Source organism: Chaetura pelagica, unplaced genomic scaffold (genome assembly GCF_000747805.2).
Source record: "Chaetura pelagica isolate M959 unplaced genomic scaffold, ChaPel_1.0 scaffold191, whole genome shotgun sequence".
Taxonomy (NCBI): Eukaryota; Metazoa; Chordata; class Aves; order Apodiformes; family Apodidae; genus Chaetura; species Chaetura pelagica.
The window spans coordinates 1,987,088-2,005,049 of NW_009952440.1; the positions used below are offsets into that span (position 1 = coordinate 1,987,088).

At 41.0% G+C, this 17,962-nt stretch overlaps 1 protein-coding gene across 1 annotated transcript in view; it reads left to right on the forward strand.

The window, feature by feature from the left end:
- SSBP2 (single-stranded DNA binding protein 2) overlaps window positions 1-17,962 on the forward strand; it is a 256,985-nt gene that overhangs the window by 105,808 nt on the left and 133,215 nt on the right. Inside the window, exons 2-3 of the mRNA XM_010008407.1 lie at window positions 8,317-8,399; window positions 17,205-17,277. Of these exons, the coding sequence (XP_010006709.1) occupies window positions 8,317-8,399; window positions 17,205-17,277 (156 nt within the window). The remainder of the gene's footprint in view (window positions 1-8,316; window positions 8,400-17,204; window positions 17,278-17,962) is intronic.

Sequence of the window (17,962 nt, forward strand, 5' to 3'; positions counted from 1 at the left end):
CCGTTTTTTTCCTCCCACTCTTTTTCCCCTCCCATTTTTCCCCCACTGTTCTTCCCCCCACCCTTCCCCACCTCTCTTTTTGCTTCTGCCAACTCCTGGCATCTTAAAACCTATCCCAGGCCTGTTGAAGTCTCCCATTTGACTGTTTACTGTTCTGCTGCAGCAACTGCATCTTGGCAATATGACATTGACTCCATCCTGTATTTCCTGACTTGCCTGCTTTATGAAGTATCAATGAAATTAACTTAAAAAACTGAATCTAATGTGTATTGTTGTTTTCTAGTACTACCTACTTACAAAATGGCAAAAAAATAATTTTCTGTTTCCCAGTGTAAGCCAAATGTAAGATAACCTTTTTTTGAATTGAATGTGTACTGTACAGAAACACATTTGTAATTGGCAGGAGCAAAAGAGACAGTCTGAATGCTGTCCTGCACATGGTAGCACTGCGGTCCTTTGGTGCTTATGTTCTTTAAATTTTGATTTAGAAATAAGAATTGCTCAGCCAGAGATTGTATGAAGGGTGGTTTGCTTATTTCCCCTGCTTTAATCATGAAGAAATACAGTATTATCTGAATTCTTCCACCAAACATCAGCCATCAGTATGGAATCAAATACTTTTCATCCCATTTGTCCAGTATATGGTTTATTCCTTTCAAAAACCACCAGCAAGTAGAAGCATTTTTCAGAGTAAGCATTAACATTTGCTAGACTACTAGTCAAACATTTGGTGCTATAGCATCACAACTGTAAGATTTTATTGTTGCTGGTTTGGTTTTTTTTTTAGTTTTGTTGGTTTTGATTTTTTTTTATGGAACAACTGTTTGTTAGCCAGATTTTCTAGTATCTTCCTTCTACTGATGAAATTCTTTCTGTTTGAAAAGTATTCTCATTATAAAAAAGTTGTGGGAGGATATTGAAACTAGTATTTATTTTTTTTTATGACCTGCATTTCAAAAGAAAATATTTCCAGTAACTTCCAGTTTGGAGTCTAAGCGAATTATCTGTAAAGTTGCAAAATACATGTTTTTGGGTAGTAGACTGTCCTCTGAGCAGTTTGAGAGGACTCAAAGCTCAGTAAACTTGTCATGCATGGACTGTAGCTTGTGGCTGGGTACTTGAGCTTATCTGGAGTTGTAGCTGACTGGAAATGTTGACTAAGCTGGGGGTCTTGGCTAATCCTGCTTGGCCATGATCCAGTGTGGGGAGCAGGAAGAGAATACCTCCAGCTATTTACTCAGCATGTCTCTATCAGCCATGAGGAGAAACAGCAGGCAAATGCTTAAAGCCTTCTAGCAGGTTAGACAGATGTGTGAGAATTCAGCAGACAGGTGTGGTAGGGCTGAGAGCCATATGGCAGTTAGTAGGTCTGATAATACCAACTCATGTGCAGTTGACTTCTGGGTAAAAACTGCAGTCATTTCAGGATCAATACTGTGCATGAAGTTTCACAGGATCAAACTTAAAAACGTAAGGATCAAACTTAAGTTCCCAGGTGTGCTGAGAACTGTATATATACTTACAGTTATACCTGTACATATATCTTTTGCTTGAGATAGTTGCTGTTGTTCTGTTTTACTATTTTAGAGAAATGCCTTAGGTTCTTCTACCTCAGTCCTCAGTGCAGAACTTCTTGCCCAACCTGAGTAGTAATCTCCAAGACAGTGGGTGATTATTCCCAAAGAGTAACATCATAGCTGTCCGTTTTCAAAGGGAAACTTTATGGTTCAGGTAGATGCTTAGTTGTGATCTGCTGGATCCCAAAGTTTAGAAAGGTAAAACTAACAGCACACCCTTGAAAATCACTTTTCCTGATGGCCTTGGCTGTCTGATGTTGCTTGAGCCTGTGCCATTCAGTGCACTGTATTTAAACAGCATTCATGACCTCTGCAGTGAAACTGGCTCAGAAGGAATCATAGAATCATGGAAGTATTCAGGTTGGAAAAGACCCTTGGGATCAACGAGTCCAACCACCATCCATTCCTACTCTACAAAGTTCTCCCCTAAACCATCTCTACCAACACCACATCCGAACAACCCTTAAACACATCCAGGGATAGTCACTCAACCACCTCCCTGGGCAGCCTATTCCAGTGTCTAACCACTCTTCCTGTGAAAAAATCTTTCCTAATGTCCAGTCTAAACCTCCCCTGTTGCAGCTTGAAGCCATTCCCTCTTGTTCTGTCACTAATTACCTGTGAAAAGAGACCAGCACCAACCTCTCAACAATGATCTTTCACGTAGTTGTAGAGACTGATGAGGTCTCCCATCAGCTTCCTCTTCCTCAGACTAAACATTCCCAGCTCCTTCAAGCATTCTTCATAAGATTTATTCTCTAGGCCCTTCATCTGCTTCGTTGCCCTACTCTGTACTCTCTCCAGCACCTCAAGATCTCTCTTGAATTGAGGTGCCCAAAACTGGACACAACACCAAGTGTGGCCTCACCAGTGCTGAGCACAGAGGGACAATCACCTCTCTAGTCCTGCTGGTCATATTATTTCTAAGACAAGCCAGGATGCCATTGGCTTTCTTGGCCACCTGAGCACTCTGCTGGCTCATATTCAGCTGCTTGTCAGTTAGAACCCCCGGGTCCTTTTCTGCCAGACACTTTTCAGCCACACCTCACCAAGCCTGGAGCGTTGCCTGGGGTTGTTTTGGCCCAAGTGTAGGACCTGAACATTTGCCCAATGATCCAATCTACCCAAGTTTCTCTGCAGAGCCTCCCTATCCTCATGCAGATCAACACTCCTGCCCAGCTTGGCGTCATCTGCAAACTTACTGATAATACACTCTATGTCCTTATCAAGATTGTCAATAAAGATTTTAAACAGAAACATTCCCAACACTGAGCCCTGAGGACACCACTTGTGACTGGCCCCAGCTGGGTTTGACTCTGTTGACCACCACTCTTGGGCCCAACTGTCCAGCCAGTGATTGATCCAACAGATCGTGTGCTCATCCAGGCCATGAGCAGCCAGGTTTTTTATGAGAGTTCTATGGGGAGCTGTGTCAAATGCTTTTTGGAGGTCCAGATAGGCAATATCCATAGTCTTTCCCTTGTCCAGTAGTTGGTCATCAGGTCATAGGATGAGATCAGGTTCGTCAGACAGGATCTGCCTTTCATATACCCATGCTGACTGGGCCTGATCCCCTGGTTATCCTCTATATGTTTTCTAATGACACTCAAGATGATCTGCTCCATGACCTTCCCTGGTACCGAGGTCAGACTGACAGGTCTATAGTTTCCCAGATGCTTCTTTCTGCCAGTCCATTGGGACCTCTCCAGTTAGCCAGGAAATTGGCCTGGCAATCACATCTGCCAACTCTTTCAGCACCCGTGGATGTAACCCATCTGGTCCCGTAGACTTGTGTGCATCTAATTGGTGTAGTAGGTCTCTGACTGCTTGCTGTTTTAATAATGATGACCTTGTTCTGCATCCCCTCCCTGTCTCCTAGCTCATGTGGCTGGGTATCCATGGAGCAGCTAGTTCCACTGCTAAAGACTGAGGCAAAGTTGGTATTGAGCACCTCAGCCTGTTCCTCATCCCTTGTTACTAAGATCCCCTTTGCATCCAATAAAGGATGGAGATTTTCCCTAATCCTCCATTTGCTGTTAACATACTTAGAGCCTTTTTTTTATTATCTGTAACAGCTGTAGCTAGTTTGAGCTCTAGCTGTGCTTTGGCTCTCCTCATTTTCGCTCTGCATAGGTGCACTTCATCTTTATACACTTCATGAGTGACCTCTCAACTCTTCCAGAGTCATAGACTCTCCTTTTGTTCTAAGGTCCAGCCGAAGGTCCATATTTAGCCAAGCTGGTCTCCTACCCTGCTTACTGGTTTTTCAGCACACGGAGACTGCTTACTCCTATGCCTTGAAGACTTCACTTGAAGTATGTCCAGCCTTCCTGGACTCCTTTATCCTTCAAGGCAGCCTCCCAAGGGACTTTGTCAGTCAGTCTTCTGAGCAGGTCAAAGTTTGCTGTCTAGAAGTCTAAGGTGGCAGTTTTACTAACCCATGAATGAAGGAACCTCATAAAAGTTAATGTCAAAGTTGACATTGTGTCATCTGTAGCTGTGGAATTGCAAAGCAAAGGCAGTGACCCATTCCCCAGAATAAACACAGGAAAGCCATTCTGAAGTGAGGGAAATTCTTTAGAAAAAGCTTAATTTTATCCCCTGTACCTGCATTGTCATGGCATTCAGGAGTAGAGGCCCCAGCTTTAACAGAGCAGTGTCACTGCAGAAGTAATGAACATTCTGCTGACTCCATGCTGAGAGCCACACGGACACCTCCTGGTACCAGCACATTGGTCACTGCCTCTGCCAACATTGAAAGGGCCTCACAACTGCCATGTGTGGGGCAGGACAGACACTGTCTTCTCTTGACTGAGGCCGGGATGATTTGCACTGAGGTTAAGGTTTGCTTTCCACTTTCTAGCAGTGCCAGTTCTGTCAGAGAAGGGATTTGGAATTTGCTGATTTAGAATTCATGTGATCTGTTACTGGGAAATGGAGCCAATGCCACATTCATGGCTCCAAAAAAGTGAAACTTTGTGGTGGTAAGGATTATTTCTGAGCAGTGTCTAAATCCCTGCCCCCCCCCCTTTTTTTTTTTTTTTTTTTGTTTGTTTGTTTGTTTGTTTGTTTTGTTTTCAAGAGACTGAACTCCCTTAAGTTCTTCTAAGTTCAGAAAATATTTTGGCTCATTTCATAGCACTCTAGAGGGAATGTGCTCCCACCCTCTCCCCTGTAGTACAGCTTTCTTACTGTGCTGCCCTCTAAGCTGCTGTTTCCTCCTGCTGTATGTATTCCTGATGTGTTTAGGTAGTACTCCTTTCTTCCCATTATGTGGGGGTAGAAACAAACCATGCACAGAGACTTAGGACTTCTATGCCTACTCTTTGCTTGGCACAACTTCTTGCATAGAGTAGTGGAACTCCAGTTCATCGATGGCACAGGCTTTATTCTTGCTGGCTCATTAGTGTCCTTGCTCATTGAAATGCATTTGTCACTCAGCCTTTCTGCATTTGTCATCTGCAGGGTTGTCTTGTTTCTTAATACTGTTTTGTGGCTTTACTTTCTTCTTTTTGTTGTTGCACCAAAAAGGTGGATCAGTGAGGAATTTGATACAGCCACAGTTATTATTTCCTGTCTGTCTTCCACTGGTATTTGTCATTGTGGTTTTTTAATATAGCCTGAATTGCCGATGGTTTGTCTTGCGATCTGTTCTTCAGGTTATCTGTTTTTTGAAGGAACTCTTCCCACAAATTCCCTGAATTTGTTTAGAAACCCTTTCCACCAATTCCCTGAATTTGACTTCTGAGGTCTGTTATCTTTACTCTGATTCTTTCAGAACTTCCTCTTACCAGAAGGAAAGACTATAATTTCATTATCCATCATACAAATTATTTCCACCATCACTTTTTTGACACATACTCAGAGAAATTTCCTCCTCAATTTTCTCATCCCATGTGATTCCTGTAAGATTAATGAGCAGATATGTTTCTTCATCCTTGTTTTCTCCTCTTCCCTCTTGAGACTAATTCTTGGTTTCCTAAATGATTGTGGCTCCTGTAAGTCTACTTTTCTTTTGTGATAATGTTCATTATTTCAACTTGCCATTGGAATAATCTTGCAGCCAGCAGTATTACTGATGGTCAGTCTTTGACTATTTGATTCCAACAGGAAACTTGCAATGAAATTCAGAAGATATTTTGCTAGTAAATCTGAGATGCATTTCATCTAAACTAGCCACTAAGCTTACAAGTCTTCTCTCCAAAAACATTGACCCTTTTTTACAGGAGGAGAGTGTGTGCTGGAAACTGCCACAGCTGTCTGATGCTCTCTGAACCCAAATTATTTAGATTTTTGGTGGTTTTTTTTATTTGTTTGTTTACAGTACAGGTGTTTCAAAAGGCTGGGCAGGAGCAGCTGGGTGGCTTTCCAAGTAGATGGCTGGATTTGTGTCTGATACCAGTTGGTTGTCTCATCAGCCTGTAGGTACACTGACGTGTGTGCCAGTCTGAAACCTGCAAGGGAGCTCTTTAAAGCATCCTACCAACCTCTGAGTATGGAGTTTGTCCTTAGCAGAGTTTAAAAGCCTAACTAGAGCAGGCAGTGAGTGGGAAGGAATAGCACAATCTTTATTTGACTAATTAGCTGCAATTCAGTTAAACCATTATATACTGTAAAAGAAGAAGAAGAAAAAAGTTAGAGCAGCATTAAGTGTTACTCTTACAAAGGAGACCAGCAGCATGATGTTCCAGCCTGTCACTGCTTCCAGACAGGGTCCTCCTCTTCTACTTTTCCTCTCCATGTTGTGACATGTGAGATACTCATCTGTTACCTTACAGCTTTGAAAAGAGGACTTGAGGTTTCAGTGGCAGTGACTGTTCAATGTTGTGGACCCACACACCATAATTAATAAAGGTATTAAAACTATACATCCTGAGAAGAGCTGGGAAAGCTATTGGCAAAGATGTGGGTCCTTCTAGGAGCCAGATACTCAGAAATGCTTTTTCCTTCCTATGAATGAAAATGAAGTTATGTGGTGGTTGCATTGTGGAGCTGATGGATATTGCATGTCCAGCCAGTGATGGTCTGAGGAGAGTTTAACTCATCCTTGGGAAGATGGCTGTGTACATTCATGCTCCCTCCTTCTTGTCTGCCTTCTCTTTGTGCTGCTCTAGGCAGGGAGATGTTCCTTCTGCCCCAGGGTAGGCAGTTGCTCTAGGAACAGCTGTAATATTTTAAGATAATGTTACTACACTTCTTGGAGCTATTGCTACAACAGAGCCATGGTAACCCCCTCACTGGCATTTGTGCAAGGTAAACCAGCAGGCTTGCAGTTGCTGCTTGAAGCTGATCAAAGTTGACCTGCCTGCCCTTGCACTGAACAGGCTGGCAGCCCTTCCAGTGCATCTCACTGTGGGAGGAGAGACTCTCCTGTCTGAGACCTCTGTGAAGTGCTGAAGGTGGTTGTAGCTTCAGAAGGTGTCATTTGCCTGTGCTGTAGGCAAGCAGTGCTGAAGCACCGGTTGTGCAGCATCGATGTTCTCAACAGCCTGTGCATGGTAGGTACTAAGACACTGGTTTGAAGCCAGTCACTGTTTTTCTGTTTTGATTTTCTTCATACATGATTTTAAAGCATGTAAGTGACTGGCAGATTTTGCAAAGTAACTTTTCATTTGAGTACAGTGCGTGGCAAGTGGTGAGCAGTGAAACCTGGTGCAGTCTCCATGGGTCAGGGTGTGCCTTGGTTTCAGCTCGTGCGAGATCTTAAAGCAACATGCTGTCATACGTAACAAGTGGTTTAAATTTACAAAGAAGTGTCATATACTGGCTTCTCAGCTGGGTGCCACCGGCCGGTAATTGTGTGGTATGTGTAGGGCTTTACAGCTTGCATTTTGCTAAGGACTGTGTCTGTGTTTTGCTCCCTGCTGGTAACTCTCCTTACAATAGCTCCATGCTCCTATCTCTGCTTACTGCCAGGGCAGATGCATTTTTAACTGTAGCAAATTATATACCAAGGGAAAAACAGCATGTGAAACCGCATTAATATCCCACTGAAAGCAGCAGGGAAGAAGGACCAAGGTTAGCAACTTTATTATCAGAAAGAGATGGAACCTCATGTATTTTTATTGAAGTCTCAGCTTACACTTTAAAATGTGTTTTGTCATGTTACTGTTTTTTTTAGCTGCCATTTAGCATATTTTATAGTTAAGTTGAATAGTTTATATGGTTTAAGCTCAAAGAGGTTACCTTAAAAATACATGTATTTTCATAAAATGCCAAGTTTGGGATTCTAGCCAGGAGAAGGAATTGAAGGTGTGGGCAGAGCTTTGTTGGTAGCCCATGGTTGCCAAAATGTGAACTCCTACTTCTTGCTAGTCCCGTGTGTTTGCTCTGGCCCTTGGCAGAGTGATTCAGCTCACTCATAAAATAGAAAACTCTTTTGTTTGGGTCAATTTTCTGAGCCTTTAGTTAGGAACAGAGAAAAAAAGTGAGAAGAGAATGGTTTTGGTCCTCAGTGTCATTGGGTGGTTGGATGAACACAGCCTTCTCTGTTTATATAGGAAGAGTAAATATCTTGTCCTGGATGAGAAGAAGCAAAAAGGGCAAGTGGCTGCATGAGCAGCAGTCTGGCTTCATGTTTAATAGCCTTCAGAATTACTGATAATGACATTTTACTTCCTGTGGTTTCTGCAAGTCACCAGAACACCCAAATACCTTGCCTTGCTTTCTGTGCTACAGCAAACTTGTCTCTGATGACACAAGATCTCCATCAGCTTGAGTTTTGCTTGCCTGGAGTAAGCCCCAGCATGCCAGCCCTCAGGTACTGAGGACGAGGAAGGGGAAAGACCACAGTGTTTCAGCCTATATAGAGAGCAAAGAGCTGTCTGTAATGGGACTCCAGAACAGTATGTCTACATGATTTAGCTTTCTAGGCTGCTGACATTGAGAGGGGAAGGAAGGTGCCAGAGGAGGCTACAGAAATGATGTCTGTTCAAGCAGACAGGTGAGTGACACCTGAGCAAACTGGAGGCACAGAAGACTGAGAAATGAAATACATGCTGAAATACAAAGTCAACTTTAGCATGTTTCCCTCTTCATTTGCACCTGTCATTTGGAAATTAAAGTAAGGTAGTCTTATTTCTGAGGATTGCAGCTGCTGATGTGTTTGAGATGTTAAATGATTTTCACATAGGAGTATTGTGGGAATAATGCTGTAGCTCTAGTGGCCCAAGAGAACTGGGTTTGCAGGAAGCTGTAGTATTTTGCTACAGCAGCAAATACAGCTGCAAAAAAACCAAGCAAATTTCTAGATGCATAAGCCTTGCTTCTTTTCTAATCATGGGCTAGGAAACCTGTGAAATTCTACTGGAAAACTTTTTTGAAGAGTAAAAGTTCAAAACATAGGTGTGAAAAGAATACATATTTGAATTCTTAAAGGTAATCAAGTATATCTACCTTTTGCTGGTGTATTAGGAGTTTGAACATCAGTGGAAATTAGACCATTCAGACTGGAGTCTACAGAAGAGTGATTTAATTTTACAGTACATTGGATCTCTGGTAACTTCTGTAAGTTGAGACCGGAGACAAAAATTAGTATGAAATGCAGCCAGAGTCAGATGAAAGTAACATGGGGAACCCTGTGCAGTGTAACATCTTAGCACATCCTTAGCAGAGAAGAATGTGTAAAACCATGCAATTAAGAGGTTATGAGAGAGACTGCAGACACTACTGCAGCGTATCTCTGATTTTTTTCAAAAGATCAATGAACAGTAGGTACCTATTCAGTGTTTAGTCATATACTGGTGCAGAAGTTTATGTCTTGCTGGAAATAGTTGTGCTAGTGCTTAAAGTTTCAGAGGAAGTGAAGTAAGAGCATGTGAAATTGAGATGCAAAAAGAATTTGTGAGTTGGAGTTATATGGATAACCTGAAAAGAAACTCTGCTGTTATTTCTAATACTGTTAGAGTAAGAGGGCACTCAGTAGATTACAACTGCTTTGAATTTGTGAAGTAGTATATATAATAATGGGAAGGGTGACCAGACTGGAAGAAGTGTCTTTTTCAGGACATTTTGCAAGCAACCAAATGGAAAAGCGGCTAAAGATGAGTCAGTCTGCTTGGAATCATGGAAATAGAAGGCTTCCCCTATCTGTAAAACTGGAATTGATGAGGAGAAGGATCAGCTTATTTGGAAAGTACTAACAGCTTAAAACAAGGCACTGAGGCCACTACTGTAGCCCTGGGTATAAGCTCCAAACATTTAGATGTATATAAGGAGAATGTTTTCTGATATCTAGAGAGAGAGAATTAAATAAATGGGTATGAATAATGTTAAATGCATACACTTTTATGCGGCCTGTTTTTGTAGGCCTTTGATAGGAGCTCTTAGAAAAGGCAGTGCACACAGCCAAACAAACACTGAGTATCTCCTTTGGGATATACTGTTTCCTCAGTCCAGTGTTTGGGTTGAATTTAATACCCAGGTGTTTCTAAGAAAAATGATCACGTTGTTGATAGGATACAGACTGCTAACATAAACAGAGATCATGTTTTGAGGGGTAAAAAAAACAAGTGGAGCGGCATAATCAGGGGTACTGGAAAAGAGTTTTCTGCTGGCGTCAAGGTAAACAAACAAAAATGTTGATTATGTGTAGGTGAAACTGCATGCCCGGGAGAGCTGAGGTGCTCAGAGTGTGTGTGCAGATACATCACTGTAATGTCAGCGCCATGGTTAATGCACCTACCTCAGCAAATGAGAAAGAGTAACTAAATTTTGGGTGTAGCTCCAGTTTGGTGCTGCATCCCAATGGACCTTCCCACTGTTGATGGAAGCTGGGTAGAGGTGAGCACCCGTGACCCTGCGGGGTCCGACTTTGTGCAGCAAAGTGCTTTGCACCCTGCACAGCCCATGTGGCTCCCTTGTGTCACAGGTCACTGACAGCAGACTGAATCACCTACATCTCAGGTGAGATGTACAGGAAAAACCTTCATGTATATATGGGGAAAAAAAGTATTTAAAATACAGATAAGGAAACATTTTATCAGTATATAAACATATCGAGGGGAGAGAGGGGAAAATTAAAGTATGATCAAAAAGGGGAGAAGTGGTTTGGCATACATGTCTTTTAAAAATGTGAAACTTTTGAAAAAATTGTTTGCCCTTGTTAGTTGAAACTCACCCAAACCATCTCACTACCAAAAGCCTCAGAACAGTTTTGAATGTAGTGGAGTGATGAATTTGGATTGAAGAAAATTTGTTCAAGAAGCCTCCAATTGGAGATGTTTTTAGCTGTTGTATTATATAAAAACACGGATTCTGTGATACTTTCTCTTATTTCAGAGAATGAGGTTTATGTTTAGACCAAGATGTAATAATGCATGTCAAGGCATTAAATGAGATTCCTGGGAGTCTCTGGATTTGAAATAAAGTCTATATGCCTTTTTGGAAAAAAAATAAAGCTTCTGTGAGTCTCTGTATAGGTCAGAGTAGTGATTTTGAAGTAATGGGTCTCCTGAAACACCGAGAGGAGCATTTAAGATCTCTTGTATGGAGCTACTTTTAAATGTTGTGCAGCTGCTTTATTCTTTTTCACACAAACTAAAAATAACGCATGTGTATTGATTTGCAGATTTTCATTGTGTTTTTTGAATACTGTTAAAAAACCCCGAAGTTAAATGGATGGTGTGTCATATGCAGAACTTTCCATATGAACAGTTTTAAAATATCAAATCTGAAGAATCCAAAATTGCTGGATCTGTGTTGGTGATGCTCAGATCTGGAACATCCCCAGTATAGATATGTTTGTTTGTTTGTTTGTTTGTTTTTGTTTTGTTTACATCCAGAATCAGATGTTAACAGCAATAATGTCTCTTGCTGGCAGAGGAGGTGGTAGCATCTAGGGCCATTTCTGTGATGTGCAGTTGTTCACCATCACGGATTCTGTGGCAAAGAGGCAGCAGTTGCACATCACAGCAGTAAGCTGCCTGTCAGTGTTGCAGAAGGCAGGCACAATACCTCAGCTGTGCTCTGACACACTGCCAGAGCTGGGGAGCTGCAGGCTCTTGCTCCATCACATTAATTTCATAACTTTCTGGATAATGGTTATACACCACTGTACCCTCAGTTGAATTATGTATAATTTTAGTTATGACGTGTGGCTAATAAAACAATGTAAGCAACTGCACTTTTTCTCGGCTGCATGAAGCTGTGTATAATTGTTGCTTGCTACTGACAGGTTTACTGGACAGCTTTAAAGAGAAAGCAGAAGCTAATTTATTGCAATTCCTTAGTCTTCTAAGTTCAGCTCTTGAACTTCATAGAAAAATGTGGCCTGTCTCCTTTTGTTCATTTTCGCCTTAGAAATAACAATAAACCAATCTCAGTGCTTGAAGTTCAGTCTTAGCCTGAGAGTCAGAAACCTCCATACACCTATTGCTATGGAACGAAATAAAGATACTACTGTTTTACTTTGTATGGACAAATTATTTTCTGAAAGATTTTGCTGGAATAACTTGAGCCCTTCTTCTGCAAGTGTATGTTCTGTATCCTATGTACAGTCAGTGGAGCTTGCTGGGGAAGTGCAAGAAGTGTGACTTGGAGCACCCAAGTTAGGTACTGAGAGGCTGGATGGGGCTCTGAGCAACCTGACCTAGTGGGAGGTGTCCCTGTCCATGCAGGGGGGTGGCGGGGGCTGGCTCTAGATGGACTTTAAGATCCTTTCCAGCCCAAACCTTTTTATGCTCTTCGCGATGTTTCCAGTATTTCACTGTCTTTTATGGAGAGTTGTTTTCTTATTCCTTTGATTGGGAACCAGGGGATTTGACTGCCAAGTTTACATCAGTGGAAGTACTGCTGCAATGCTTTGGTTCTAAGTTCTCGTTAAACTAATTGTGTCTTCCACCTTTAACGTGCAAGAAGGCAATATCCACAGCCCAGTTAGAGTGATTACTGTGTATTTCCTGGTCATATTCTGATAAATGGTTGACGAGAATCTGTTAAATGATTCTTCTCTTTGGAGTTCAGTAGATACTTGTAGGAAGTATGAATGAGCACTGCAGCAGCAAGAGCTAGACAGTGACCTTTTTATTTATTTATTTGTTTGCTTTTTTATTAATGTATTCATTCATTTATTTATTTCTTTGAAAATAGAGTAAATGTACCATCAAGCCATAGATGGAGGTGGGATCTAATTGACTTATCGGGAAGGGGGAAACTCTGGCCTATGGCATGTCTTTTACTAAAATTACTTCAGCTTCCAATTACTTCCAATTGATTGGAAATATTTTTTCCTCACATTACTCATGGAATGTCAACAAGTATGCAAATGTGAAAATTTAACATATGTCTCCTTGCTGCTTTAACATGGGTTCTCACACCAGTTTAATGAGTAAAAACAATCTTTTAGAATTCCACTTAAAACCCAAGTCCTTTGGTGTCCTAGACAATCCTTTCCTTTCCTTTCCTTTCCTTTCCTTTCCTTTCCTTTCCTTTCCTTTCCTTTCCTTTCCTTTCCTTTCCTTTCCTTTCCTTTCCTTTCCTTTCCTTTCCTTTCCTTTCCTTTCCTTTCCTTTCCTTTCCTTTCCTTTCCTTTCCTTTCCTTTCCTTTCCTTTCCTTTCCTTTCCTTTCCTTTCCTTTCCTTTCCTTTCCTTTCCTTTCCTTTCCTTTCCTTTCCTTTCCTTTCCTTTCCTTTCCTTTCCTTTCCTTTCCTTTCCTTTCCTTTCCTTTCCTTTCCTTTCCTTTCCTTTCCTTTCCTTTCCTTTCCTTTCCTTTCCTTTCCTTTCCTTTCCTTTCCTTTCCTTTCCTTTCCTTTCCTTTCCTTTCCTTTCCTTTCCTTTCCTTTCCTTTCCTTTCCTTTCCTTTCCTTTCCTTTCCTTTCCTTTCCTTTCCTTTCCTTTCCTTTCCTTTCCTTTCCTTTCCTTTCCTTTCCTTTCCTTTCCTTTCCTTTCCTTTCCTTTCCTTTCCTTTCCTTTCCTTTCCTTTCCTTTCCTTTCCTTTCCTTTCCTTTCCTTTCCTTTCCTTTCCTTTCCTTTCCTTTCCTTTCCTTTCCTTTCCTTTCCTTTCCTTTCCTTTCCTTTCCTTTCCTTTCCCTTCCTTTCCCTTCCTTTCCCTTCCTTTCCCTTCCTTTCCCTTCCTTTCCCTTCCTTTCCCTTCCTTTCCCTTCCTTTCCCTTCCTTTCCCTTCCTTTCCCTTCCTTTCCCTTCCTTTCCCTTCCTTTCCCTTCCTTTCCCTTCCTTTCCCTTCCTTTCCCTTCCTTTCCCTTCCTTTCCCTTCCTTTCCCTTCCTTCCCTTCCCCTTCCCCTTCCCTTTCCCCTTCTCCTCTCCTCTCCTCTCCTCCCCTTTCCTCCCATTCCCATTTTCTTTCCCATTTTCTTTTCTTCCCTTTCCCGTTCCCCTTCTTCCTTTCTCTTTCCTCTTCTCCCTGCTCCTCTCCTCTTCTCTTCCACACTTTGACTGTAGCTACTTGTATTCAGTTTCCATTGATCTTTTTGTTGCAACTGTAGCAGTAAAACATTAGTATCTTTCTTTTGATCTCTGTGGTAAATGTATTTATTTCCGAATGAAGCTATAATGTTGTTAACTTCTGGAAAGACTTCCTGACAGCATAATAACTAGGGATGGACCAATGATTTACATCTAATAAGACCCAATCAGATTATTTTGTGTTGTGCCTTCTGCCTCCCATCTGTTTGGGGAAGGTGGTCTGGGCTTTCCTGTCACAGGAGGCAGTCAGGCCCCTTGCCAGTGTGGTCCTGCTCTTTAATTTGCCAAAGTTGGATCAGCTTGGAAAACTAAAACCTGCAACATTTATTATTTTCCTGAAATCTGCCATGTGAATACACCACAGTTAATAGACACAGTTGTTTCATCATTTAATTTCAGAGCTCGTATGTTTCTGATGTAATAATGAATGTCATGGAGTTGGAGATCATAGAATTGTTTGGTTTCGAAGGGACCATTAAAGACCATCTAGTCCAACCCCCCCTGCAGTAAGCAGGGACATCTTCAACTAGATCTGGTTACTCAGAGCCCTGTCCAACCTCACCTTGAATGGTTCCAGGGATGGGGCATCTACCACCTCTCTGGGCAACCTGTGCTAGTGTTTCCTGGGTTTTTTGCAAAAAATTTCTTCCTAATGCCAATATAAATCTAACCTTTTTCAGTTTAAAACCATTGCCCCATGTCCTATCACTACAGGACCTGCTAAAAAATTCTTACTTGTAGTCACAAGTCAGGTACTGGAAGGCCTTTATAAGGTCTCCCCAGACCCTTCTTCACAGTGAGTATCTCCCAACTCTCCCAGCCTTTTTTCAAAGGGAAGGTGTTACAACCCACTGGTAATTTTTGTGGCCCTCCTCTGGACCTCCAACAGTTCTATGTCCTTCTTGTGTTGGTGACTTGAGAGAATCACCTCCTTCAAGCTGCTGGCCGTGCTGCTTGTGATGTTTCAATTATGCCTAATGAGCACATTCTGGGTCAAAGTTTTAGGGCTGTCTGTTTTTCAGGGTTGAAATATCCTGGTATTTTTTGACCGGCAAAAGATGAGCACAGGGTAGTGAAGTTTGCTTGTGCCAGAGCACAGCTGCGGGTGCCACAGTTTGCAGGTGGACTCCAGGAGTCCTGAGAATAAGATTCACAAATCTTTCTTGATATTAAAGTATTGTGGTGTCAGTTTGGGTATCATGGTGCAGTATTTGCTAAAGCTTTCAACAGATGACAGACTTATGAGGGTGGTGCACTCACAATAAATTCCTGGGTTTTGCGCTTTTTCATTTCTTTGCGGGGTAGAAGGGATATGATCACGTAAATCCTTTTGTCTGGACTGCAGGCTTCATGTTTTGATAAGAACAAAAAAGGGAATCTCGGAAGATAAATGAGATACTTTAAAGCTTTACTGGGTATTCAAGTCATCGTGGCTGTTACAGAAAGTGCTTCCTCTCTGCCTTTTACATCTTTCTTAGGTCTTAGAATTTATCTGCAACATTAATTGCTTAAAACCTGTATGGTGGTTGAACTGGGAAGAATTTCACAAACAAGATGTGATTTATTTTATTTTATTTTTTTGCCAGTTGCAGTTTTGGGATGAGAGGCCAGAAAGTACATCCTCTGTCTCTCCCCAGTGCTTTCAGAGGCTTATCACTGTGTCCTCTCTGGGCTGCTTCACAGTTCAGCACTGGATGTGCAGTGCTCCATCAGAACTAAGTGCTTTCTGGGCAGCACATAAGCTCTGTGTTTGTTGATATGGCACAAAACAAATATGTAACTTTTTATAAAATACTGGAATTTAAAGTGGATATTACTGTTCTCAGGGTTCAAACTAAAACCAGTCGCTGTCTGAATATCAATTTGTTTTTAATTTGAGAAAAACAAACAAACATATTTTTGCTTTTGAAGTTGCAGAAAGAGTAAAGAAGTGCATGTGTTTCATTAATGCACACAACTAATGAACAGAATTTTTACGGAATGCCTCTCCTAGATTTTAAAATTTCACACTTAACAGGTTACTGCAATACTTATTGCTCTGTCAGTGCCATTATGACAGTTATTTCATATTGCATAATATTTTGAAGAGTAACAGAAAAATAGACATTCTCTGCTTCTCTGCTTTAATCAGTTAAACTACATATTTTTTAATATGAATAATTACAAGTTTCAGATAAGAATAGTGGTGTATCATGAATTGCATGCAAATACATTTTGCTTCTTAAAATTTAAAAGACTCACAGCCTACCTTTCTTTTTTTGGACTGATGTTTTCTAGACAATTTCCAAGCATTATTATTAAATAATTTTTAAAATGAGATTTCATTTTAAATTATCTGAAGCATGCAGACAGACGGAAGCCTCTCTGGAGAGTCAGCTGAGGAATAGGAAGTGTTACTTCTTCGGTTTTCTGATTCAAATCTAGCCTACATAGCCCATATCAATAGAAATTGGTTGGTGCTACAGCTCCCCTGTTCTTGGGTTGCTGAGCAAGCTTCCCACCCCGAGTTCCAGTGATAATCATCCAGGGAATGAGTCCTCCTTCTGCAGTGAGATCCTTATTCCAGGCCTTTGAACTTAGTTGGAGATGTGTTTTGATGCTTAAAATCCCTTTTTGGGAAGCTCCTCTGGGAGCTGTGAGAGTCATTTCTAGCTGTTGTCATTGGATTAATGAGTTGTCTAGATTAATGAGTTTGAAATAATCTAAAACTCTGTACTTTGGTAGAGGTGTGGTTGTGCTGCCTGCCATGGATGGAAGCTGGAATTACTTTAGCTGATGCAGCCCAAAGGTTGCATGTTCTTTGAATAAATACAGGCTATTGTTAAAGTGTACTAACAGCTTGACACATTTCTCACCTAAAAAAATTTTATCTGGAAAAATAATGAGGTACAGTGCTGCTGTACCTGTGTATCATATTTACAGTATAGAGTGGGCAAATGTAGAACAGCAGTAGGTCAGTTGTGAGCTCACTGGGCATTTGCCCCAATATTGTTAAAAATGTTGACATAAGTAATTTGGGGATTTAATAATATTTAATTAACTACTATTTAAGCACCTTTGCTCAGATTGATCTGTGTAGTTTAAAATATCTGCTGTAGGTAGTAGACAAAGAGTGCACCTCAAACTTCTGATAATCCTTTGTTTCTGAGGAAGAGGAACAAACAAATGCACAATATTTAACATTGTCTTTTTTGTTTATTTTACAGATTAGCACTGTACGTATATGAATACCTGCTCCATGTAGGAGCACAGAAGTCAGCCCAGACGTTTTTATCAGAGGTATGTTTCCCCATCCTTTTTTTCCTTACTTGACTTGCCAGTGTGTGCAAGTGAAATAAATATACAGCAGTGACAGCCTTGAATTTCTGCTTACATTGATCAGCATAGACTTCTGATTCTGTAGAAATCAGTTTGCCACATCATTTAACATGCCTTTGCATACCTGTTTTTGCTGTAATAAATGTGCATGTTAGAGAATGCAACAGCACTCTTTTTCCTCAACCTTTTTATTGTTCATACATCTAATTGTGAATGATGTGCCTTTCCAGAATGTATTTTACATCCCACTGTCACACACTTCAAGTTCTCATTTTCTTAAATACTGCTGGTCTCTCTGTGTATTCTTACAATGCTTCTAACCACTTCTTTTCATCTGGTGAATCAATTATGACTACAACCATTTAGGTCCTGTTTCTTAAACACTTTCAACTGCTAATGGAATTCTTACCTTTACATAATAGTTACTATTTTTTCCTAGTTTTTCAAAGACTTTGTATTTGTCTTTTGAAGATTGGAGTAAATTATGTCTCCTTAGCATTTTGCACTTAACTCTAGGATACAAAAATACCTGCATGCCAAACATATTGAGGTCTTTTGGATTTATTACTGGTTTTTAATCTTCCTTTGTTGAGAACATTTGAGTTAATAATGGTAGTTGAATGGTGAGCAGAAGTGAAGGAAAAAT